This window comes from Populus nigra, chromosome 13 (genome assembly GCF_951802175.1).
Source record: "Populus nigra chromosome 13, ddPopNigr1.1, whole genome shotgun sequence".
NCBI lineage: Eukaryota > Viridiplantae > Streptophyta > Magnoliopsida > Malpighiales > Salicaceae > Populus > Populus nigra.
Window position 1 is genome coordinate 14,342,889 of NC_084864.1, and position 26,321 is coordinate 14,369,209.

The 26,321-nt window shown below is 34.1% G+C and overlaps 2 protein-coding genes across 2 annotated transcripts; both read left to right on the forward strand.

Moving 5' to 3' along the window:
- The first annotated feature begins 2,712 nt into the window (after nucleotides 1–2,712).
- LOC133670727 (transcription repressor KAN1-like) lies at nucleotides 2,713–8,220 on the forward strand. Its single transcript, XM_062091309.1, has 6 exons — nucleotides 2,713–4,195; nucleotides 4,404–4,480; nucleotides 5,066–5,111; nucleotides 5,501–5,669; nucleotides 7,333–7,429; nucleotides 7,557–8,220. The coding sequence occupies exons 1-6, from the start codon at nucleotides 3,253–3,255 to the stop codon at nucleotides 7,671–7,673; spliced, it is 1,449 nt and encodes a 482-aa protein (XP_061947293.1). The 5' UTR covers nucleotides 2,713–3,252; the 3' UTR covers nucleotides 7,674–8,220.
- Nucleotides 8,221–10,139: 1,919 nt separating this feature from the next.
- LOC133670501 (putative disease resistance protein RGA1) lies at nucleotides 10,140–14,285 on the forward strand. Its single transcript, XM_062091004.1, has 2 exons — nucleotides 10,140–10,329; nucleotides 10,406–14,285. Exon 2 carries the CDS (start codon nucleotides 10,922–10,924, stop codon nucleotides 14,135–14,137), a length of 3,216 nt encoding a protein of 1,071 aa, XP_061946988.1. The 5' UTR covers nucleotides 10,140–10,329; nucleotides 10,406–10,921; the 3' UTR covers nucleotides 14,138–14,285.
- The last annotated feature ends 12,036 nt before the right edge of the window (nucleotides 14,286–26,321 follow it).

Below are 26,321 nucleotides of genomic sequence, written 5' to 3' on the forward strand. Positions count from 1 at the left end.
ATAAAGATCAATATTTGTTTTTTCCTCTCGGCATATTTCTCTGGAAGGTAGCATAAATAACTCGCCCACACATATAAATAATGGATCAAGAATTAAAAAAAAAAAGGATTTAAAGGGCTATAATGAAACTTATTTTCTTTGAGGATCATTGTGTAAGAAAGTTCCATTCCTAAAAAATCAAGAATTTTTATATCTTTACAGGATGTAGCCACGGCCTCGCCAGTCGCTTGGCTCAGCCAATTTTGAAATAACATGCATTATATTAGCAAGCTGCCTATAGAAGGAAAAACATAGACCGCATGGGTCTGCAAGAGACGTTAAAAGAAAAGCAACAGAAACCCAACGCACAAAAGACCCTGAAAAGCTCAAAAGATCAAACAAAACAATCAAAGACTCAACCACTGCCTCTGTATTTTCCTGGAAAACAGCATCGATCAATCAAATTCTTAGAGAGTTCTATCAATATCTTCCTCAGCAGCATCAATGTATTGTGCATTTCCATCACCAAAATCAATGTCACACCACAAATTCACAATTTCGATCTAGAGACACCTTGTTCAGCAAGTCAATCAACAATGTGCTTGATTAGCATCCCTCAAGGTACGAGAGAAAGACACTAAATCCATGAATGAAGAGAAACGAGCACCCATTAGAATGAAGAGATCATGGAATCGTCATGAACTGATGAATGGTTTATTCATCTAGATAACCACATTAGAATAGTCGAATTCAATTAACCAAACAAGTCTACTCTAGGTGAAGATAATTGTGAAGTTTTAATCACTGCTAACAACTCAGCTTCATTAGAGTCTTTGATCCTGACTGTAATAAAGAAAGACTCAAGTCTATTCTATTTTAACACAGAAGATTAAGGGGGGATCAGAACATGTGAATCTCAAGTATTTTATTTTAAATATTTACTAAAACAATTATGTAATATTTTGATTATTTTTTTAACTTATTTTATTATCATATTTGTGTATTTTTCAACAAAAAAAAATCATTTCTTAAGCAATTCATTTATTTTTTGAAAATAATATTTCATTCATTAAAGAAGATTTTTAATATAAATTATATCCTTGATGATAATTTGAATTTAAGTAATCTCATCAGTAGCACAATATTATAACAGTTCATTATCAAATAGTTTACCATATTTAATCTCATATCACAGCACAACAGACATCAAATATAACAAGGCCAAAAAGGCTCCTAATCTCTTTGTAATCAAGTTGTAAGGAGATCTCGAGGTTAATTGAGGGAGCTTATGAAAAACAAAATCTCTCATATAAGATTTTCCAGACCCATCAGTGCATTAATCTGTGCATCATAAAAATAAATTACCCCAAATAAAGAAAATTAGTATTTATTTAACCACGTAAATCCAAGTTTGTAGTTTTGATTCGAGTTGATGGATGAAGGGATTAGCATGGCAATAATTAATCTCGAAGTGATCAGGTCATTAATAAATAGAAGCTCACTGCATATGCACACAGAGGTGGAAATTCCTAAATCATCACAATACAAAATATATGTGTTTCCTAGAAGTTAAAAAAAATCAAACAGCCTTTACTATTTACCCAAATACGCATTCAATGCAGCTAGCATCCATACAACACCAATGAATTAGTGTTTTTGTCCTCGGTAATATTGGAGAAAGTGGCAAACAGTAGAACTACCACTTCACACCTAATTAAGAAGGGGCTGCCTCCCCAGACCAAGTTTTTTTTTGTATCTCCAGCAAACACACTTGAGCATTTAAAGAAAGAAAATAAACAAATAGGGTTACTAGCTAGTGCTTCCCATGATAATTAATATCAAGAGAGTTAACAATCCCATAATTATAAATTACGCCTTGATTTAGCCTAGGGTTTTGTGAGACATTAGCAAAATATATCTATATAGTCAATGAGCTAGCTAGCTAGCTAGAGGAGTTTATATTATATATAATTGTACGTATATAGTTCATGTGGATGACATAATAATAAGAACCCCCGAACGATGCCTGGAGACAAGGTTGGTGAAGGATTATTATTAGAAGGGGAATATTTGGGAGAATGAAAGGGAATTAGAAGGTAATGTAGAGTTAGGGTTTACGATGTATCCACATGAAAGCAAACAAACAACCCTTTATGTGGGTCTCTTACTGCATATATAAAAAGGTCAATGGGTCTACCCATATAATACAAAAAAAATACATGTATTATGTGGTTTAATAATGATCTCAACACTTGAATTTCAAATAAATAAATAAAAATAAATCTTCTTGAGTATATAATGTACATATTATTATTATTAATATTATTCAATTCTTGCTAAAAAGATTCTTCAAAATAACAATTGCCAACCAAGCAATTTAAGCATAGAAATAATACCCTAAAATATCTTTAAATTCAAGCCAAAAAAAAAAAGTTCTGGAAATTAATATACATGTTGCATGGAGAGAGAGGGAGGGAGGGGGAGAGGCGAAGAGCGTGGGGGAGAAGGAATCCTACAAGGAAGAGTCTTTCTCTTTCTAGCATTTGGTATCCCGTTCTCGACGGGGAAGGAAAAACATAGTGTTGAAAAGTTTTTTTTATTTTTTTTTAGGGTTATCTATTTTTCTTTTTTCTTTTTTAGTGATTGAGTTTTGACTAGATAGAGAAAGACCTCGTCTTCTTCTTCTTCTCTCTAGTGTCATTTTCCAAGATATACTCTCGAGGTATGCAAACCAAAACCCAAATCCTCTCTCTCTCTCTCTCTCTCTCTCTCTCTCTGGCTAGCTATCCTTCCTTTCCTTTCATTGCACTTTCAAGATTTCAATTTTTTTTATATATAAATTTAATATATATAGTAGTTGTTAATTATTTTTATTTTCCTTCATCTTCTTCTTTGCGTAACAACACACATCCTTCTCTCTCTCTTTTTCATCTACTTTCACACACACCCTCTCTCTCTTTCTTGAGCATGTTGGTTTGTTGATGAAGATTTAAAGAGTCTTCTCTTTGCTTCTCTTCCAACTCTTTCTCCCTTTAAGCCTTTAAAGTATGAATCAATGGTGTGTTCTTTCCAAGCTTTTTATATCTATTCTTTTGTGAAAGGTAGCTAGTTAGCCATATCTATCTCTCTTTAGCTAGCTCTCAAATATATTTTCAAGGAGAAGGAATTAAAGAGGGAAAAAAGGGTTAAAGACCCACCTGGCTGCTTCATTATACTTGCACTTTTTTATTAGCTTAGTTTAGCCAGAGAAAAGGTCAGTAAGCTGTAAAGAAAATGCCCTTGGAAGGAGTTTTCATTGAACCCTCTTCAAACCCAGTTCCTGATCTTTCTTTACACATTAGTCCTCCCAATATTTCCTCTCCGTCTTCCATATGTAACAACAACAGCAACATTAGGGATAAAATTGATGCAAGCTTCAATCTTTTGGGCAGACAAGAAGCCATCCGTAAGTCTAACACTGCTAGCTCCATGAGAAGTGATTCTCAAGCTTGTATCGAGCTCTCTCTAGCACATCCAACTACTGGACTTAATGAAGAAAGTATAAGAAGCAGAAGAAATCTATCAAGTGCTAGAGTTGAAGAGCTACCTCACAATAACCCTTATCGTCAACAAAGTCACCACCATCAACATCTTCACCGTTCTAATGGTAATACTCATCACTTGAATCATATCAATCATGGGGTTTCTTTACTTGAAGTATCAGATGGTTTGAGGCCAATAAAAGGGATTCCAGTTTATCACAACCGTTCATTTCCTTTTATGCCTATAGAACATTCATCTAGAGAGAATAAAGATCCCAAGATGTGCTTCTACCAAATGCCTTATCCTTCTTCCTCTTTGTGCTCTCCTTCTGTTAATCCTCACTCTTCTTCATCCACCTCTTCACCTTATAGCATTGGAGGAGGAGGCTTAGATCCCATGTCCATGTTAAACTCATCAGGGCCTAATCAAGCTTTGCCAGGTCCTTACAATAGATTAGCACCAACAACAAGATTTAATGGGCTATCAATGGATGCTTTCAAATCCCACCAATTGCACCACCACCATAATCAATATGGAGTTGGATCTACCGACGGTTCTCCCCATGGGTTGATTAGATCAAGATTCTTGCCAAAACTTCCAACAAAGAGGAGCATGAGGGCACCAAGAATGAGATGGACCAGCACTCTTCATGCTAGATTTGTTCACGCTGTTGAGCTTCTTGGAGGCCATGAAAGTAAAGAAATCATTTTTTTTCCTGTGCTCCTCCTTTTCTTTTCTTCTTTTTCCTTATTTTTTTCCCACAATAATTTGTGTGTGAACGATTGGTTTTTGAGTTTTGGACAAATCCTTTGAATTTTAGACATTTCTTAATGTTTTGGCATGTTTTGTTTTGACTTTTAGCACTTTTTTTTTTGTTTCACTGATTGGCTTGTTGTTAATAGGAGCTACTCCCAAGTCAGTTCTTGAACTCATGGATGTCAAAGATCTCACATTAGCTCATGTCAAGAGCCATTTACAGGTGATTAAACCACAAAACAAACAAATGAATCAACAATCTCTCTTCTTCTCTCACTCTCCTTTTCCCTCTCTCCCTCCTAGATTCTTCAATGTGAGGATAGATGTGCGGAAGGTGTATCCCACAGGCACAGTAGCCAAAGAAGGCAGTGAATGGGCGAAGTAAAGAATACTAGAGAAAGGAAATGAGCCTGAGAAACTTCTGAAAGGTCTCAGGCAGACAAGTTTCTGCTTTCAATGAAAAAAGAAAACAGAGAGAGAGAGAGAGAATGATAACAGACAAAAGTAGTCATCATTTCTCAATAATACACTCTCTCATTACTATACAACCTAATCAAACATCAACCTCGTGATTAATGAATCAATCCAAGACAAGCACAGAAGCCCACATAGAGAGAGAGAGAAAAGTAGCTAGAGATTCATCATCTATATATATATATATATATATATATATATGAATTTTGAAAAGTGTTTTTCATTTCTAAATTTTTTCATTTTCTTTTTTGCTCTTATATTTTGTTTATCTCTTTAATTCTTTGAATGGTCTTCGTTTTAATTACTACCTATGGATTCCCGTTGGACTTTGCAGATGTATAGAACTGTTAAGACCACTGACAAGCCTGCAGCCTCTTCAGGTAATTCGTATTGCTTAGTCTTCAATTTTTCAACTTTTTCTTTGTTTGAGGCGTTATATAGTCCTTCTCTGTTATTAGGTGTTATTTTTAGCTTTTCACTGCCCCAATTTTGATAGCTTTGTAACCCGATTGATTAATTAATTAGTAAATCATGTTAACCACTAAACCCTATTAATCAAAGATCTTGCTATCCCTTAAGCACAAGTACCATACATATATACACACAGTGCATGCATGCATGTACACACACATCCAACACATGTATATGTACATTCAAGAACATTGTGTCTTTTTTTCTGTGTGTGTATAAAAATGTATGTGCATGTTTTTGAATTTTACTTGAGTGTTTTGGAGGGTATGTATATTGATTTGTCGGAGGGCCATATCAGATGGATCTGGAGAAGAAGACATGGCTCCAATTGCCAGTTTTAGGACTGCAAATGAGCAAGGTGGACTGCAAAGAGCAGTACAAGCAGATGGGTCAACAGCACAACAAGACATGGACTACCCTTCAACTACTACTTCTGCTGCTACCACTCTCTGGAGTAATTCTTCAAGGTACCTCTTTCTCTCTTTTGTGCGACTCTCTTTAATGTTTTTTTGGTACACAATTGGCATGCTCGACATCAGAAAGGGTTACACACACACACACACACACACACACACACATATGCTTTGCATGCCCTACACTTTTTTTAAAGGAGAGTATAATAGACTAATGAAATAGAATGCTTTTCTTCTTCTTCTTCTTCTTTTATTTTCTTTTTGCGTTGTACTTGATCAACTTAGAAATCCAAACCAAAACCCACTCACGTTCACGCCAGTTTTTTGAGGAATAAAAAGAGTTCTTCTCTTGCATGCAGGCAGGCAGCTTTTGCTTTCTATATTATAGTGTATTATATAATGTTCTTCTTTTTCTTTCTTTTCTTTTTCGATCTTTTATGTTTTGGAAGATTTTCTTGCTGACATGAGATTTGTAGCTTTAATGTGTTACCCCATTATATATATAAAAAAAGTTCCCAAAATGCAATCAAACGCTAATTAGGATAAGAAAGAAAGCAATTCCCACAGCTACGTACACTTTTTCTTTTTCTTTTTAGAATAACAATATATTATCATGTTACTGTTAAACTCAGCCGGTTCTTATTCCCATCACGAGGACACATTGCATATAACAACAAAAAGATCGGTTCCCATCTTGACTTATTTTGTGCCGTCCTTTTCTCAAAGTTCAAATTAAAAATGCCAATGTTGTTCATTGTAATTCATCAATTAGTATTTAATTATAATTTGTACCTGCTTCCACTAAATAGCATGTAGATTAATTCAGATTTTTGCTTTCTTTCTTGGGTTTTATCAGCAAGGGTGTTCTTCGGCTAGAAAGGTTTCTTTAAATAGAGATGTAAACCAGCTGGGACCTTCACTTTGACATGACTCCCCGCTGGAGCTTTAGGTTTTGGGTGCAATCACTGCATAAATAAATGATTTCCAGCTGCCATTAAAGATAGACAGAAATAGAGTAACAGGACTAGTGACTAAAATTCTGCCTATAATGGAGTTTTAGTACACTAAGTGTAAATGTAAAGGTACTGGTAGCTAGATTATCACAAGCAAGCAAAAGCTTTGATCTTAGATACTGCCCTATCTAAAATAGAATATTGTATGACTTTTAGGGCCAGTACTTAATTAGAATGGAAGCAACTAATTAACACTTTCTGTGTTGATATTTCCTCAAATGTCATAGCACTTAAGAACATTTCCATCACACACATCTTTCTCCCTGCTGCCTGCAACATCCTTTTCAGGCTGTTCTTAAGCACTTAATAGCATTCATTGAAATGACGCCTTGTATAGGTACAAGGGCTTGGCCTCTGTCTCCATGCATATATTTAGCTCATGATCCCTTCCTCTATAGCCTTTGTGCACGTATCAAATGTGACTTATATTGGACTTTTTTATTAGGGAAAATGACAGAAATTGACCCTTGTAGGTTAGTGAAAATGAAAGTTGAGCTGTTCTTAATTAGCTTTGAAATAAGAGACAATGTCACCATTCCAATTAATTGATTAAGCTCCATCTGAATCTGTGGCATTCAACTATAAAAGATGGTCTATCAACTTTACTCATCTAAATAATTATGTGCATTGGTTTACAAATTTTGATATTGCTGCACCATGGCAATATAAATTCAAGCTAATTAAAATTTATGTTACTATTTCAGTGGTAGAGAGGCATGGCCCCAGACAAACTCCAACGACATAGATGGGCACAGGCAAGGAACATTCCAGTCACAACAAAGATCTGGACATCAAATGGAGGTACCATCCAAAGTCTAAAATTTTTAAAATTTGAGTAGATCAAAATTTGCCAGAAATCTAGCAGAAGGGATAAGAATTTTATTCACTTTTAGGAGGTAACATGAAAATGTCTTAATTAATACTGCAGGAATGTAATTCGACTCAGCTGAAAAGCTACTTGGGATCTTCTAATATGGATTGCAAGAACCCCAGCTTGGAGTTCACATTAGGTAGACCAGACTGGCAAGGGAAAGAACATTGCTGATCATGCATAAACTTTTTTTCTATATACCATGTTTTTCTTGTCAATTTTTTTTTCCTTTTTATTTAGTTCCATGAGTATTGTTTCATAGTCTTCATGAATGAGAGGGGAGGCATAGATATATATATATATATAAAAAATGTTGTTGACTTGGAAGGAGAAAAAAAAGGGTCAGTTAGTTCTTCAGTGTCATTTTAAGTCTTTTTTGCTCGAAGAAAATGTGTGTATTTTGTGGGGGAAAAAACAAGAAACAAGAAACCAGGAGGAGAAGAAATGAGAAAAAAAAAAGGGAAGTCGGAGTGCTTACCGCTAATTAATTCATTTCATTATGTTGATCATATATGTGTAATGTGTTCTTGAGCCTATGCTTTATTCTAGTTCTGGTTGTAATCTTAGTGACATACAATGAAGCCTGAAACTATCGTTGTCAATGCACAATGTTAGGCAATATATAGCTAACCATGCAGGCAGGCATTATTTCTTTGTGCACGATTGCTTCTGGAGCTGAAATTTGCTAATGAAACCAGCAATCATTTTGATTTTGGAGAAAGTCCTTTTTACTTTACTGGCATTGATGTCTGACTTCAATCTGAAACAGGCAAGGCAATAATGCCATCTCAAGAAGACAAAAACTTATCAATCACATACAGTTCTTGCCTCTGCAGATTACTTATTTAATTAGAAATGGGCCTTATGATGTCCAGATTAGGGTTTGATCATATGCATATAAGAAGGAAATTCTCCAATTCTGAACCGTTTCAATTTTAAGAGACTAAACTTATTCTAATTTGGATATCAGTAATTTAAAGATCATCATGAGCTAAGTGCACTATCCTTTTCACCCATCTGTGCCATTTGTAATTTAGCCCCTGCAAAGCAAAGGAAGGGGAAATACATGTGCCTTTCTCTTGTCATGTTAACTAGAAAGAAGCTATCTCAAGTCTCCACCAGAATTATTCTTTATATATGCTCATGGAAATGCTATGAATGAAGCTCACCTGTCAAAAAGCTCAATTCCACAGAAAAAACGGTTTGTCAAAATCACTTCTGGTTTGGGAGATCACAAGCATTGAATTTGTGCAATCCACTAGCACAGGACCCCTTCATTGAAGATTGGAAAGAACTAGATCTGCACGACCTCCAACTCCTTGAGCCCAAGATTGGAGACTTTGGGGTCCAAGCACGGGGCGGTTTAGGGCTTTGAGAAAACATTGGGCTAGGGTTGGCCTAAAATAATTCATGGCTGAGGGGCTTATGTTAAGTTTGCTTTAAAATAAAACAAAACGAAATTCCTCGTCGATTGATGTGCTAGGTGGGCCTCGCCTTCCGTACCGAACCTCACGCTTTACTTTGAACTTCTTGGCCTAACTCAACTATAAGTGAGCATTTTATATATATATATATATATATATATATAGCAAGTGATTATATTTTAAAATATTATTTTATTTAAAAATGAATTAAAATAATATTTTTATAATTTTTTTAAAAATATTTTTAATATTAGCATATCAAAAACAATTTACAAACACAAAAAAAATTAATTTGAAATAAAAAAAATAATGTTTTTTTCAAAAAAGTTTTTGAAATGTAAAAACAAAAATGCTATTAATCTTCTGACATTAGCCTCTGGTTCTCTTATTCTATTTTTCTTTGTTCAAGGCTCAGCTACGTTGCTAGAATCATCTGTGAATTTATGAATTATATGATGTTAAAGTTTCCCTGGTCAGATTATGTTCCTTAAATTGTATTTAAAAGCTTATTGATGGTAATGTTACTAATGGTAAAGTGGTATATTTTCATAAGAAGTCCTCGTAAAAGTACCTATTTTATTGATAGTTCGAAACTAAATCCATTTTATCATCTTATGCAATGTCTTGCAAAAGGAAACTTACTGTACTTCCATGGAAATATATCTTGATCTTTCTCACGATGAAAGAGGGTGACTCGCTTGTTTCTTGTATAATATATGGGATTTATATTAAAAAAATATTTTAATTTAAAAGTTTATGTTGTTAGGTAAAGTTTTAAGATGTGATTTATATTATTTTTAATATATTTTTTTCTTACAACTTGCATGAATTTATAATATTTTATATAAATAATTAATTTTTATAATATTTTATATAAATAATTAATTTTAATTAGAATAGAGAATAAAAATAATAAGATTAAAACTTATGAATATTTAATCATTAAAATTTTAATATTATATTAAAAAAAAATTTAAATTAAAAAATTTAAACTATTATTAAATAATATAATTCAAAATATTATTTATATTATATTCTAACACTTTACAGCAGCACGATCAAAAGCTCGCAGTAGGGACAACCTGTAATAAAAAGAATGGCTCCAGATTCTTGTCTTTGGATGGAAGTGGAGATAAAGCAATTCTGCCAGAGGTAAGATGTGTATTTACCAAACTCTAGCTCTTGTTACAGTGCTTCCTTTTGTTTTGTTTTTTGTGAGTAAGATCAAAACTCTCATGTGGAAGGAGACAGTAGCTGCATGTTAACGACTATAGCATGATTGAATCGTAGTTAAATCCCAAACAAAAATGAAGAAATTGTTGGTTTGATCCATGATAACAGAGGGAAACAATGCTTTGAACTTGCTTTATGTTCCAACTATTTTACGATTTGCTTTTCATAAAAAGGTAAAATGCCAGAAACAATATTATAAGGCTCTGAATTATCCTCATTTGATTCTTTCTTCCTTTTGTTTTCTTACAGGGTGAAATTCCGGAGTGCTGCCTTTAGCTTTGAGAAGTCATTGTTTAAAGGAAAAGATCACAAGATAAGAATCTTTTGCCTTGTCAAACTCCAAATGCTGTACAGCTAGAATTTTAAAGAGAATGGGCAAGGAACAAATTCTTGCCTTCTCTGTTCAAACGCATATTATGTTCTTTTCTTCTTTTTAATGTTCTTCTCTTCAAGCCCAAGTTAGATTAATATTCTGTATTCCAAAGAGTGAGAAATTGTTTGGTCCTTCTGTATTTCTATTTTCCATAACCAATCTTGTGTTTCCATAAAAATTTCAGCTCGCTTTCAAAGTCCTCTGCAATTCTCTTTTCCATAACCAGTCTCGTGTTTCCTTTAAAATATCCTGATCATATTTAAAGCCCTTCTGCACTACTCTTTTCCATTAACAATCTTGTGTTTCCGTTAAAATTTCAATTCTCATCTCCATAACCAATCTTGCGATTTCAGTTGTTACCAAGACCCAGATTTTCCAAAGTAAAACAGGCCATGGCTGATGCAGTTGTTTCTGCTCTTGTGAGTCCAATCCTGGAGAACTTGAGCTTGCAGGCTCTCAAAGAGGCTGGGCTTGCTTGGGGCCTTGACACCGAGCTTGAGAATCTCGAAAGCACCTTCGCAATTGTTCAAGCTGTGCTCCAGGATGCAGAGGAGAAGCAATGGAAGAACAAGGCTTTAGAGATTTGGTTAAGACGCCTCAAGGATGCAGCTTATGATGTTGATGATGTGCTGGATGACTTTGCAATTGAAGCTCGAAGGCATCGGCTGCAAAAAGATCTAAAAAATCGACTACGATCCTTCTTTTCTCTTGATCATAATCCACTTATTTTTCGATTGAAAATGGCGCATAAGTTGAAAAATGTGAGAGAGAAACTGGATGTCATTGCCAATGAGAACAAAAAGTTCGAGCTAACAACACGAGTTGGGGACATAGCAGCAGATTGGCGGCTTACAAGCTCAGTCGTGAATGAATCAGAAATTTATGGAAGAGGCAAGGAGAAAGAGGAACTAATCAACATGCTGCTCACTACTTCAGGTGATCTCCCTATTCATGCTATAAGGGGGATGGGGGGGCTGGGTAAAACAACACTTGTTCAACTGGTCTTCAATGAAGAAAGTGTTAAACAGCAATTCGGTTTGAGGATCTGGGTGTGTGTATCTACTGATTTCGATCTAATAAGATTAACAAGAGCCATCATAGAGTCCATTGATGGTGCCCCTTGTGGTCTTCAAGAACTGGATCCCTTGCAACGATGCCTCCAACAGAAGTTGACTGGAAAGAAGTTTTTGCTTGTACTGGATGATGTGTGGGAAGATTATACTGATAGGTGGAGTAAATTGAAGGAGGTATTAAGGTGTGGAGCTAAAGGTAGTGCTGTCATAGTAACTACGCGTATTGAGATGGTTGCTCATAGAATGGCAACAGCTTCTGTCAGGCACATGGGGAGATTGTCTGAAGAAGATTCTTGGCAGTTGTTTCAACAGCTTGCATTCGGGATGAGAAGGAAAGAGGAGCGGGCGCAACTGGAAGCCATTGGAGTATCAATAGTGAAGAAGTGTGGTGGTGTTCCTTTAGCTATAAAGGCACTAGGGAACCTAATGCGGTTAAAAGAAAGTGAAGATCAGTGGATAGCTGTCAAAGAAAGTGAGATTTGGGATCTAAGAGAAGACGCAAGCGAGATCTTACCTGCTTTGAGGTTGAGTTACACTAATCTATCACCACATTTGAAGCAATGCTTTGCGTATTGCGCAATATTTCCAAAAGATCACGTGATGAGGAGGGAGGAGCTGATTGCTTTGTGGATGGCAAATGGTTTTATTTCTTGCAGAAGAGAAATGGATTTGCACGGCATTGAGATATTCGATGAACTAGTGGGAAGGTCATTTCTGCAAGAGGTCGAGGATGATGGATTTGGCAACATAACATGTAAAATGCATGATCTTATGCATGATCTTGCACAATCCATTGCAGCACAAGAATGCTATACGACAGAAGGCAATGAGGAGTTAGAAATTCCTAAAACTGCCCGTCATGTAGCTTTTTATTCCCAACCAGTAGCTTCGTCTTATGAAGTTCTCAAGGTCCTTTCACTTCGCTCACTTCTTGTGAGGAATGGTGCTCTTTGGAATGGATGGGGAAAGATTCCTGGTCGAAAACATCGAGCCTTGAGATTAACAAATGTCCAGGTGGAGAAATTGCCAAAGTCAATTTGTGATTTGAAACATCTGAGGTATCTAGATGTGTCAGGCTCCATGATCAGAACACTGCCTGAATGTACAACCTCTCTCCAAAACCTACAGACACTAGATCTGAGTTCTTGCGGAAAACTCATCCAATTACCAAAAGGTATGAAGCACATGAGAAGTCTTGTCTATCTTGACATCACGGATTGTGATTCACTTCGATTTATGCCTGTTGGAATGGGGCAATTGATATTCCTGCGAAAACTTACCCTGTTCATTGTGGGTGGAGAGAATGGTCGTCGCATAAATGAGCTGGAAGGGCTGAATAATCTTGCTGGTGAATTGAGTATCACAGATCTTGTGAATGTTAAGAATTTAAAAGATGCGACAAGTGCCAATTTGAAGTTTAAGACAGATCTTTCATCACTGAATTTATCTTGGCATGAGAATGGGAATGGGAATGGAACAAGTGTTATTCAGGAAAATAGCGAGGAGGTCCTTGATGGGCTTCAACCTCCTTCAAAATTGAAGAGTTTGAGGATATTGGGATACAGAGGTTCAAAATTTCCAAATTGGATGATGAACTTGAACATGACGCTACCAAATCTGGTAGATATGAAGCTATCAGCATGTGACCACTGTGAACAACTTCCACCATTGGGGAAACTACAGTTCCTCAAGAGTCTTGTATTGCGTGGAATGGATGGTGTGAAGAGTATTGACAGCAATGTGTATGGAGATGGGCAAAATCCATTCCCATCTTTGGAGACGCTGGCTTTTCAGCACATGGAGGGATTAGAGCAATGGGCTGCGTGTAGTTTTCCTCGCCTTCGAGAATTGAAGATAGACGGTTGCCCTCTGTTGAACGAAATGCCAATTATACCCTCTGTCAAAACAGTACAAATCTTTGGAGTGAATACTTCGTTGCTGATGTCAGTTAGGAATTTCACTTCAATCACCTCCCTTCATATAGGAAACATTCCAAATGTGAGGGAGCTTCCCGACGGGTTTTTGCAAAATCATTCCCTCCTTGAAAGCTTAGAAATTAGATGGATGTCAGATCTGGAGTCTTTGTCAAATAGGGTATTAGATAACCTTTCTGCTCTTAAAAGCTTGAGTATTTGGGGTTGCGGGAAACTTGAAAGCTTGCCAGAGGAAGGTCTTCGTAACCTCAATTCCTTGGAGGTTTTAGAGATATGGTTTTGTGGAAGATTAAATTGTTTGCCAATGAATGGGTTGTGTGGCTTATCTTCTCTTCGCAAGTTATCTGTTGGAAATTGTGATAAATTCACATCCCTAACTGAGGGAGTGCGGCATCTGATTGCGCTTGAGGATTTGGAGCTTGTTAAGTGTCCAGAGCTGAATTCATTGCCAGAGAGTATCCAACATCTCACTTCTCTCCAATATCTATCCATTTGGGATTGTCCAAATTTGAAGAAAAGGTGTGAGAAAGATTTAGGAGAGGACTGGCATAAGATAGCTCACATCCCTGACATTAGAATCGATTTCATTAGAATCAATTAAATTGAAATGCAAAATTTGAAATGAGAATAAAATATATTTGTTCGTAGTTTTAATTTGTTGTAATTGTTTAAATAATTTTCTCAAATTGAATGTTGTTGTATTCTTCATATAAATGTGTAAAAATGAATGGTTCATTATTTGTTTTTAATTGAGACTTGTTTTACTTAGTACTGTAATAAGTTTTTTTCCTTAAGACTACTGTAATACTTGTCATAAAAAAGAGAGCATAAAATTAAGAAAATTAGAGAGACGTAATTTTCAAAACTTCTCATAAAACAGCCAATTAAGTATTTTTTGTTACTTCAAAACAAAAACTTGTATAAGAAAATCAACTGTTGAGGTTCTCAACTAAAATATCAACATCCTTTTAGCCTTTATGAAGACGTTATTAATTGAAACTAATAATATTTGGCGTGCTTTGACATAAACAAATAAGTATTTATCAGCAAACAAAAAAAAAACTCAACAGATTTCAAATTCAAAATAATATTACAATCCAATTAACAAAATCCCTTAACTTAAATAAAGGGCACATCACATCAAATCAATAATTGAAAAAAAAATCACATTAATTACAATTACATTACCATAAGAAAATTCAAGTTGATAAATACTGTATTCAAATCACAGCAATGTTACTTCTCTGAAACTTCAATTGCTTAAATAGAGGCATAGCTAGTCAAGTCTGCACTGTGTAGAGCCCAATCAATATAGTCAGAGGACTGTAGTTTTAATATTTTAATATAATTAAAACACCACATTAATTACAATTACATTACCATAAGAAAAGTCAAGTTGATGAATGTTGTCTTCAAATCATAGCCATGATGCTTCTCTGAAACTTAGCTAGTCAAGTATGCAATGCGAGATAAATCTAAAAAATAAAAAGTAGAGTTTATTATTTATAAAAAAATTTAAAATTTTTTATAAATTAGTAAAATATCAATTTATTCCTTTAATAATATCCATATATTAATTCAAAAAAAATTTAGAAGTTAACTCAATTAAGTACTTATTTGATTTTTCAAGATCTAGAAATATAATCCTTATATTAATTATATTCTAGCTGTTAATTTTTAAAATATATTTTAATCAAGTGATACTTAATTAAATTATCCCAGTTTAATTTCTACCTAAAGGTTTTTAATGTGTGTGACCTATTAAGTTTCTAAGATGTTGACCAAAATATAAATTATAATTAAATAAATTAAATAACTTAATTTATTATCAATTCAACAATTGATTAATTAATATTTGAAAACAAGATATATTGTCTATCAACGTGCATGTCTATCATTTTCTAAATATTAGAAAAGTCATTAGTGGTTTAATTTAACCTTCTAGTGACTAGTTTCTCAGTGTAATTAATATCCTTTCATCAATAATGTTTTGATTTAATATTAAAGCATGAAATATGTTTATCATGTTAAATCATGTTTATTCTCTACATAATAGTCATGGATCATTTAAATAAGATTTTCAAATCTCCTTTTACCTTAATTAAGAATTTCTCAGTTAATACTATTTGAGAATAGATAAAATATATTTTTTTAATTCATCTAGGGTGATGAATCCTCTCTTTATAACTCAAATATCTTTTTATTTTTTAAGAATAGTGAAGTGACATAATTGTCTTTAAAATAAAATAAAATATATAAATATGGTTCCAAAGGGGAGGTTTTGTTATTTTTCTTATTTTTTTATTTTTAGGTTGGCATAGGGGCTGTTTGGTAATTTTAAAAATGAAATACTATAAAAAAAATGTTGATGTGTGCAACTCACGTGTTAGCACATGCAAGGTTGTCCGGTGACCAAAATCAGTCATCTATGATGATATTTGGAGTGGCGCATTGTCCACTTTGTATTGGCGAGATGTGTGTTAATGGTAGAGGTGCAATTGAGCTTTGATGAGCTTTTTTTTCTTTTCCTTTCTCTTTTTTTCTCTTAACTTAGAAATTCAAGTCAGTCCTTCCAAATATTAATTGTGTCCTCTAGTTTCTGTGCTATCCATTTTAATTCTTATTTTTTTTATTAATTGTTTTGCTTTCAATACTTTTTAAAGTTTTTTTTAAAAAAAAATTCATACCTAGACATTTTGTTTCATTTAGTTTTTGTATCCAATTTTATTCTCATTCTTTTGATTGTTTTTTTTTTGTTTTTTTGCCTCATTATTTTATTTCCTTTAATTTTTTTTATTCAAGTTTGTTCCTCATTCTTTTGATTTCTGTTTTCTTATCATTTTGATTTATTTATTTTTATTATTATTTTTAACCCTCAACATTTTATTTCTTTATCAAAAAATGGTTCTCAAATAAAATATAATTTCTTTTATCCCAATCTCATATTGTAGATGATAGGTTGGTCAAGTTAACTCCAGTTGACTCGGGTTTTTTTTTTTTACTTTTTTTAAAATTGATTTTTTTTTTTAATTTTATCATTTGACATTAGGTTATGGAGCTTTGAGTTTTGTTATGTTTTTTTTTTCACTTTCTTTTTCTCAAGGTTATCTCGATCGCATATCCTATGTTGTGTGTTAGTCAAGTTAAACTGTGTTGATTGGGGTTATCGTCTTCTGAATATCTTTTATTATGTCAGGAAAAAACTTAATATAACCTGCAACGTAGCGCAAAACACTTACCTGGTCACTATTAAAAAGAGATTTATAGCTTTCGGCAATGTTTGTTTTTGTGGTTGAACCACACTTTTTAAAATTTTAAATTTTTTTCTTTTGCTTTTAATTGATTTTATTTTTATGTTTTTAGATTGTTTTAATATATTGATATCAAAAATAAATTTAAAAAAATAAAAAAATATTATTTAAATATATTTTTAAATAATTATTTTTTAAAAATAATCACTACCACGATAACAAACATGATATAATTACCATCCCCAAACTCTTTCACTTTTACCATTTCTCAATAATTACTTGCCATTTCTTGCTCGCATCCCGTGCTTTCAGCTATCCTTGAAACTTTTCCACTTCTTTCTTTGTCAACATCCAATTCCTTTCCCTTAGAAAACAAGCTATGGCAGATACATGTTTTTATTAATTTATGAATTATAAGATATGAAGTGTAATTTTTAAGAATATATAAATTAAAATAAAAACATGATTAAACCATAAGAGATTTTTACAATTATTTCTAAAAATTAACTTGGAATGCCACCCGCATCATAGCATGGATAGTGTTTATTAGATTCTGAACCTGCAATAATCTTGACCACAGTTATCCTGAGCAATATGTTGAGGCAATTTCTACCGTACCCTTTTAGCTCTTTATTAAAGGGGAAATATATTTCCAACATTGTGATAAATTCACATCTCTATCAGAGGGATTGCGGCATCTGACGGCACTTGAGGATTAATTTGCACCTTAATGAATGTCCAGAGCTGAATTCATTGCCGGAAAATATCCAACATCTCACTTCTCTTCGATCTCTATGTATATGGGACTGCGTGGGATTAGCTTCTTTGCCAATTAATCAGATTGGATATCTCACGTCCCTTTCACACTTGGAGATTGGGTATTGCCCTAATTTGGAGTCTTTGCCAGATGGGGTGCAGAGCCTCAACAACCTCAGCTGGTTGATAATTGAAGATTGTCCAAAATTGAAGAAGAGGTGTAAGAAAAAGGAAGGAGAGGACAGGCCCAAGATAGCTCACATCCCTCGCTTTGAAATATTCTAAAACTGAAAGGTACGCTCTCTCTTTCAATTCAGTATATATATATATTAGAGATACATATATAGTATAGGCATGGAAGCCCATTCATTTGACAAATAATTGCCACTATATATAAATGTTGAGAGATTTACTAACCAACAAGCAAATTCAAGTTGATAAATGTTGTCTTCAAATCATGAGTTTTTGGTAAGTTAGCATATAAAAAAAAACTATAGATTTAACACTTCTTAATTAATCAATTAACTTTTTCTAATTTTATTAGAAGTTATTAATAGTTATTATATTTTCTATCTAATAAAAAATCTTATAAAAAATAAGAAGCATAATGTCACGGGGTAATTTTTCGCTCCGCGAAGAAACCCGTACGGCAGCCTAGTCCCTCGCTAGACTCAGCCTTCCCTCGCCAATTCCACTCGTGTTTGCCTAGTAACTAAGTGTTTCCCTTACCCGAGAGGTTTCCCCACTTTCCCAAGTTAGAAGACAAGCGGAATACACAAGAAGAATTGCACAACACAAAGCACACCGAGAATACAAGAACTCTCAACCTTTATTTATCTTGTCAACAAAGGATTACACAATGTGTGCTATACATATAATTCGCATGCTACACAATCAAGCTTACACACATTATTCCTCTCTATGCATTCCCTATCTCGTATGCTCTCTATTGCTTCTCATCTAAGAGCATCAACAACTATTTATAGCCAAGTATGTGAGTTGTAAGGCACACCCATGATCTCCTATTTTTCAGGACATAGTGGGGCACTTTCTCCCCCATGATCTCCATAATCTCAGCAGCTTGGAGAGCACTCTAGTTATGCTCCCATGTTCTGCCCCCAGGAGGCTGCCACATCACCCACGTTCTGCATGCTCACCTGACAGCCGCATCTGCCACCTCTTGCTTCGTCAGCTGTTGAGTCACTCGTATGCTTTGGACAGTCATTCGTCCAAGTTTTAGATTGTGCCAAGTCGAGCCCCTGACTTGCACAAGCTGCTGCTGCGCACTGCCGAATTCGCATCTGCGTGCAGGCTGCCAATTCCTACGCTGCCGAATTCGCATCTACGTGCAGGCTCTCAATGTCTTCGCTGTTGAATTCTTCGACAACCCCAGTTTTCGTCAGCGTATGCCCCTGACGAGTTTTCCTGCCTGGCTTGGACATTCCACCGTCAAGCCCATGTTCGTCAACAATCTGTGCTGCCGATTTTTCTTTGACAAACCTACAGCCGCATAAATCTGTGCTGTCGATTTCTCCTATTGTTGGCATGGCTGCCAGCAACCTTAGGCCCTATTTTGGACACCCTACCGAAGTGTGCACCTCTGTATGTTTAACATTGTTACACATAACTTATTATTTATAGGAAAATTTAAAAAACCATATAAATTAGTAAAATATCAATTCCCCACCCCCGAATAATATCTATATATTAATTCAGGATAATTTTAGAAATTAATTTAATCAAGTCCTTATTTTATTTTTCTAGGTCTAGAAATATAATCCATGTATTAATTATATTCTAGTCATTAATTATATTTTAGAAATTAACTTAATCAAGTTCTCAATCAAGTTATACTTAATTAAATCATCTCATTTTAATTTCTAGCTAATGGTTTTTAATGTGTGTGATCTATTAAGTTTCTAATATGTTGGCTTAAATACAAATTATAATCATAATTAAATATGCCAAATAATTTAATTTATTATCAATTCAACAGTTGATTAATTTATATTTAAAAATCAAGTGCATCGTCTAGTAACGTGTCATGTTCCTCTAAATATTAAAAAAATCATTAGTGGTTTGATTTAACATTCTAGTGACCGGTTTCTCAGTGTAATTAATATACTTTCATCAATAATGTTTTATTTTCACATTAAAGCATGAAATATGTGCTATATTACATCGTGTTTATTCTTTATATAATAATCAGTGATCATTTGGATAATATCTTGAGAATTTTTTAATCAATACTAATTTTTTAATCAATGTTTCAATTTCTTTCTTTTGGTGAAATTATTTGTATACGTTTTATTTAACCTTGAGTTGCTATTATCTTCTAAAGCTACTGCATGTTTTGGTGTAGCTTGATTACTTCCTATTTCTGGTGCGAATTCATCTCATCGAGAATCTGATACTCTAGTGCCTTTTTTGCCAATAACCATCTACGTCTTACCATCCTCTACTGCTATGCTCTTTCAGATATTGTGATTGTTTTTATGTTTTTTTTTTATTGAACTCTGATTAATTTATACTGCTATATCGTGTCTTTATATCTATTATCAGGCATGGAATTAGAAATTGTCGATGGGAAGCAACACTACTTTATTCCACCCTCTTGATTATTATTTTTGTCCTGTACTTGAAAATTCTTCACATTTTCAATACTAAGTCAATGAGAAATGAAATAGGCTATGAAGTCATCAAGAAAGCAATTGAAAAGCTTGGTCTGAGGCATAAAGAACACATTTCAGCTTATGGAGAAGGGAAAGAGCAGAGACTCACCGGATGACACGAAACAGCTGATATTAGTACTTTCAAATGGGTAAGAGGAAAGTGAAACAATTTCCTTGCTGCGACGCACAGAAAGATGTCTTGCATTAATTTCATTACATCTTGTGCGATTGACAGGGTGTTGCTAGCTAATCGCAGGCTGCCTTTCATGTTTGCCGCAACACAAAGAAAGAAGGAAAGGGGTGCTTTGAGGACAGAAGGCATGCACATGTTTTTCCAGATTGCATAAAAGCTCCTTCAGAATCATAAATTCCGAGCATTTCGTTTCTAATGAAAGCTACCTATATACCTTTACTTGGAAGAAAAACTTTTATACGAATGCAGTTTCAGTAAAGCCCCAGCACATCAGGTGAATTCTTAAATTGACACAATCACTTTTAGTTGAAATGGAATTCTTAAATTGCTTTACTTGGATTTCTTAGGAGCGTTTTCAGGAGGAGGTTTCACTACTGGTGCCTGATCCAATTCCATAAAGAAGTACAATAATTACAGATGAAGCATCACCATATATAAACATGGAATGCAGCACTTCATATTTCTGTAACAGTGGGACTCAAATAAAAAAGTTTATAAGTGCATAAAATAAGCTAAGGTATAATATACATCTGCATCCCATATGTCAGCATCACATTTCTGTACACTTTTCTTAATGAACCCCTGCCCGCAAAAATATTCTCTTCCATCCCTTCCCAAGCTCCCACTCCGCTTGAACAAAATAGAAAGCTCCAAGAGATATGCACATGTTTTTCCAGATTGCATAAAAGCTCCTTCAGAATCATAAATTCCGAGCATTTCTTTTCTAATGAAAGCTACCTACATACCTTTACTTGGAAGAAAAACTTTGATACGATTGTAGTTTGACGCATCATTCATATGTTCTTATAACAATTTTTCCCCAATCACAGCAAGAGAAAACAAAATTAGATGAACATTTAAGGAAAATTAAACATGCCAGATCAACATTCCATTATTAAATGTCAAAGAAGCCTATCCCTATCATACCATTTTCCATAACTAGCTGTGTATGTTGTTCCCGGACCTATAATAGCATCCAACATTTAGGTGACTTTGGTTGAAATTTGAAAGTGATAGATAAAGTATAAAATAATGTGAGATCAAGATTACATTATCAATCATACCGGAGCTGGTTCATCTTCATCCTCCCACGATTCTTTCACATCATCTTCATCCACATCTTCATCATCCCATTTATTTTTAGGCTGCTCTTTTGAAAGGAGAGGTGGAACTTGCACGTCCTCTGAAAAAAAGATGTGCAGATTAAATAAGCAAAATAAAAAACATGAACATAGAGAGAACTTCATCTAGCAATTTAAGATAGAAAAAATTTACATGGAGAAAGAACAAAATATTAGATTCTTTTCATAACCTTCAGGTATATAGAACCCAAACTACCATCTCTGTTATTTTCTTTCTCATGTAGCATGGGGAAATATTTCTGAAACATTACCCTCAGTTTATAATTAACAAACATCAAGTCACTTGAAGGCCTCACAAAACCCAAATTGTGCAATGGCTTGTGCTTACAAAACAAAAAACTAAGCTCTGACTTCAAGATGGGGCGATACAGCCACAACAATCACCCAACTGGAAACGCTATACACAGTTAAATATTAGAATCCAATAAACAAAATCCCTTAACTTAAATAAAGGGCACATCACATCAAATCAATAATTGAAAAAAAAAACATAAAATCAATCAAAAAAAAAAACAAAAACTTAATATAAAAAAAAGGAAAATCCAGACCTTATATTTGATTTATTAATTTTTTTATTTTTTAAAAATTATTTTTGACATTAACATATCAAAACAATCTAAAAATATTAAAAAGAATAATTTAAAGTAAAGAAAAAAAATTAATTTTTTTTTAAAATATTTTTAAAACACAAAAACAAACTGTTTTTAATCTCCTTACATTAACTTTTGATTCTCTTCTTCTGTTTTTCTTTGATCAACATCTGTAAAATTATGAATTATATTATGTTCAAGTTTCCTGATCAGATTATATTCCTTAAACTATGTTTTAAAGTTCATTAATGGGAATGTTTGTAATGAAAGTACAGGTGTTTAAAAGTTCATTAATGGGAATGTTTGTAATGAAAGTACAGGTGAAGTGGTATATTTTCATAAGAAGTCCTCGTAAAGGAAACTTATTGTATTTCCATGGAAATATATTTTGATCTTTCCCACAAAGAAAGCGGGTGACTTGCTTGTTTACGGTAGAATATGACTTTTTTTATTTTATTTAAGAAAATCTTATTTTTTTAAACCTTAATTGTTTCAGACTCCTATAAAAGATGCACACCTTAACTCATTTGTATAAAAAAATTATATGTAAAATTTTAAAATATAATGTATATAATTTTTTAGTATATATCTTTAATGATAAATTAATTTTAATTAAAACAGAAAATAAGAATAATAAAATTTTAACTCAAGATTATTTGGACATTAAACTTTAATAAGATATTAAATATTTATTTAAACAAAAAAAGATGTAGACCATTAAATAATACTTTAAAATATTATTTATATTATTTTTTAAAACTTTTCAGCCATACAATCAAGCTCGCAAGTTTCATGCTTTGCCTGTTTTAATGAGAAAAGCTTTATTTTGTTTTGTTTTTTTATTTTTTTAAAAAGATTATAATGTAAAACTTGATGGAACTTCTATTGGAAAAACTTCATCCCTAATACTAGGCATCTCTCATTTGAGTCGCACATTCGTCCATATCAATTTTTATTTAATAAAATGTTGTTGTTCCTCGACATCTACGGCCCCCATAGTGGCAGTTCCCGCCGTGCAGTTCTCTACACCAAATCTGTCCAAGGTCACTCGCTGTTCCCCTCAATCTCTCATGCACATTCATATGCTTGGATGGAATTAGGGTTTAGGCCGCTGTAATATTTTCGTTTTCAGGCTGAAATGTAAAAAAGACCGATTTGATTTCTCTTTCATGTATTAGAAACTCATTCGACTTGTTCAAGAAATCGGATTTGAGGTGGGTTTTATACAATTTTCCGAGATTAACTTCTTCTTTTTGTGTTTCTGGTTTGTTAATTGTGGTTGTTGATGGAAGTAATTGGTAATGTAGTTTATGTATTTGTAGAAAGTCTCCATTCAACACGTTCATTGATTGTTTCAAACTTGAACAATCATATCCATTGTTGACTGTTTGATGGTTAGCCACGAGTCATGTTTAACAATTTTTTCAAGGATTTTTAAATAATCTCTCACTTTCTGCCTGTCTCTCAACTGTTTTTGGGTCTTCGAATAGATACTTGAGATATGTGCATGGGAAGAAAATCACTTGCAAGCACACGTGAATTTGAAAATACCTATATAGTATAGGCATGGAAGCCCCATTCAGTTGACAGAGATGATTGCCGCTATAAAGACCATTACTCTACTAAAACACATTTCGTTACCACAACGTGTCACCTGTTCCATATCAGTTCATTGTTATTTAATTCTGAAAAAAAATGACAGATATGCGTCTTTAATGGCAGTTTGGTATTTATATACTAAATTACAATGATCCGTCTGTGCTCGATACGATATTTTCTCGTATCAATAACAAATAAGATATTGAAGATTCTAGGCAAACTGAATTGTTATTCCAGTAGACACTGGAATGTTTCAGGATGTAATAGTTGATGTAGTGGCTAATGCTTCATAGAGCATAATCGCCGATTTAGTTTTAGAAGTGGTGTTGATTTTTCAGCCTTCTTCCTCGTCTTTTCTCTAGCCAACTTCTGTCATCTTTTGCAGGGACATTGGTTGTCAATATCAACTTGATGTTGATAGCCCTGCTGCCATCCCGCAAATACCAGCCCCACCGCGATCAACTAGATGGGCTAGGCACAAAGACTCTCCTGATGAAGAAGACTCGCCAAGCACTGTTGTGCAGACTACTCCTCGCACTACAGGCAGCTGCTCACAGAAGGCTAGCAAGACTGCAGCCCTGACCAAGATGACTGCCAATTTTGATCAGATCTTTTGCGATCTATGGATATGAAAGTGAAGGGTACATTGCCTCTTGGTTGCAAAATTTCCTCTTCAAAATCTCAGGTAATTGATGCTGTCATTCAAGAAATTTTCTATATTGTTTCCTTTCTTGTTGACCTCTTTGGCGACGTTTTTTTAATCATTATCATATAGGAAGATACATCTTCAAATTACCTTCTTCGTGAATTGTATATGTTCAGTTTCATCTATGATGGACAATTGTGTGCTTTAATGTCTGGTTGTTGCTAAGGTTGACCATGCATTTAATATTTCTCATTGAGCTTCTCTTTTTGATGGTTTGACAGAATAAAACTCAGGACATTAAGTCTACAGAGAAGACTTGCAGAACGTTTGACTGTTGTTTCAAAAGAATTTTAAAAGCTGGTGAGTGATGAGTGGCTTTATAAGTGCTGCAATGATGTTTCAAAAGAGTTTGTCAAAGGCATTCATTCTATTAATGCTTCTATGTGACCAGGCATCTATGGTAATGCTGGAGGATCTGCAGCTGTGGTGTCTAATATGCGTAAGCGTGCAGTTCAAGCTTCAAGATTTATATATGTTGCAGATTATGCAGGCCCCCCTTTATGCTAAACAGACTGAAAATGAGGGTGAAAATGGTAGCACCAGTCAACTGAAACTGTAGATGGCTCTTTGCAGCCTTCATTTGAATGTTCAGATGAGGGACTTGGATTTACATGGTTTCTTGGGTACCTGTTTCTTGTCAGACATCTTATACTTCGTTATGGAAAAAGGAAAACTGCTCTATTTAGATACCAGAACAAGGAGAAGCTTAGCTCCACTGATGACCATAGAGAACTCAAGAACCCTTAGGAAGCATAAAGCAAAAGCATTTTTCAAATGAAAGGAGAACTAAACAAAGATAGGACTCCCCCTTGAGCCGTACACTAAGGTAGTATTATGGTTCCTGGAAAAGCCCGTCTGCAGCTCCAATCAGAGTACTATAACCTCATAACCATTTTCTTAAAAATGCTCACCTTCTCCATACGAGGAAATACTAGCTCATGGCACAACAAATCGTATCTGCTTGGTACCTTCTTAAATCAAAAGTTTGTCTTGCCTGGAAATGAAAATAGAAAATGAGTGTTTTATATTTTGCTTATTATATTAGCATCCTTGGTTACGTGTTTCTTGATTCCAGGTTCAGTAGTTTGCTTAGGTGATCTGCTCACTACTGTTGACATTCTTTTTTATTGAATATTTCTTTTCAAACCTTTTCTTGTATAACAAACTTCTTATTTGTTACTTTACTTGGTGCTTCTTGCAGGCTGCAAGCTTCACAATGAAGAAGACACCAGCTGAGAGGTCATATGTCTCAGCACTTTGTAGAATACTTGGCATGCTCCATTTTCGGGTATCAGAATAAGGTGTGATAAAATTAATGAGAAAACTCTTGAATCAGGCGGCTGAAACTGTATCACTAGAGAAAGACCTTTGTAAAGGAGTTGAAACAGATGGCTGAACGATTCAAGTCAGTGGACAAGCAACCAGAAGAGGAGCTATTGGATGATCAATCAAGATTTATTTTAGTTAAATTTCTTCTTTTCCTGGGAAATTCCTGAAAGATCTGCGTCTTTAATGGCAGTTCGCTAGATATGTTAGTCACAAATCACAAAAAAAAAAATGTCAATCAAAGAAATGCTGAGAAGCTGAAATATAAGACTGTATTTATTTACTAAATTACAATGATCTGTCTATGCTCGTTACAATATTTCTGGTATCAATAACAAATCAGATATTGAGGATTCTAGGCAAATTGAAAAATTATTTCATTAGACACTAGAAAGTTTTCAGGATGTAGATTGATTTAGTGGCTAATACTTGATGGAGCATAATCACCAATTTAGTTTTAGAAGTAGCATTGATTTTTCAGTCTTCTTCCTCTTCTTTTCCCTAGCTAACTTCTATCATCTATTGCAGGGACTTTGGAAATCAATGTCAA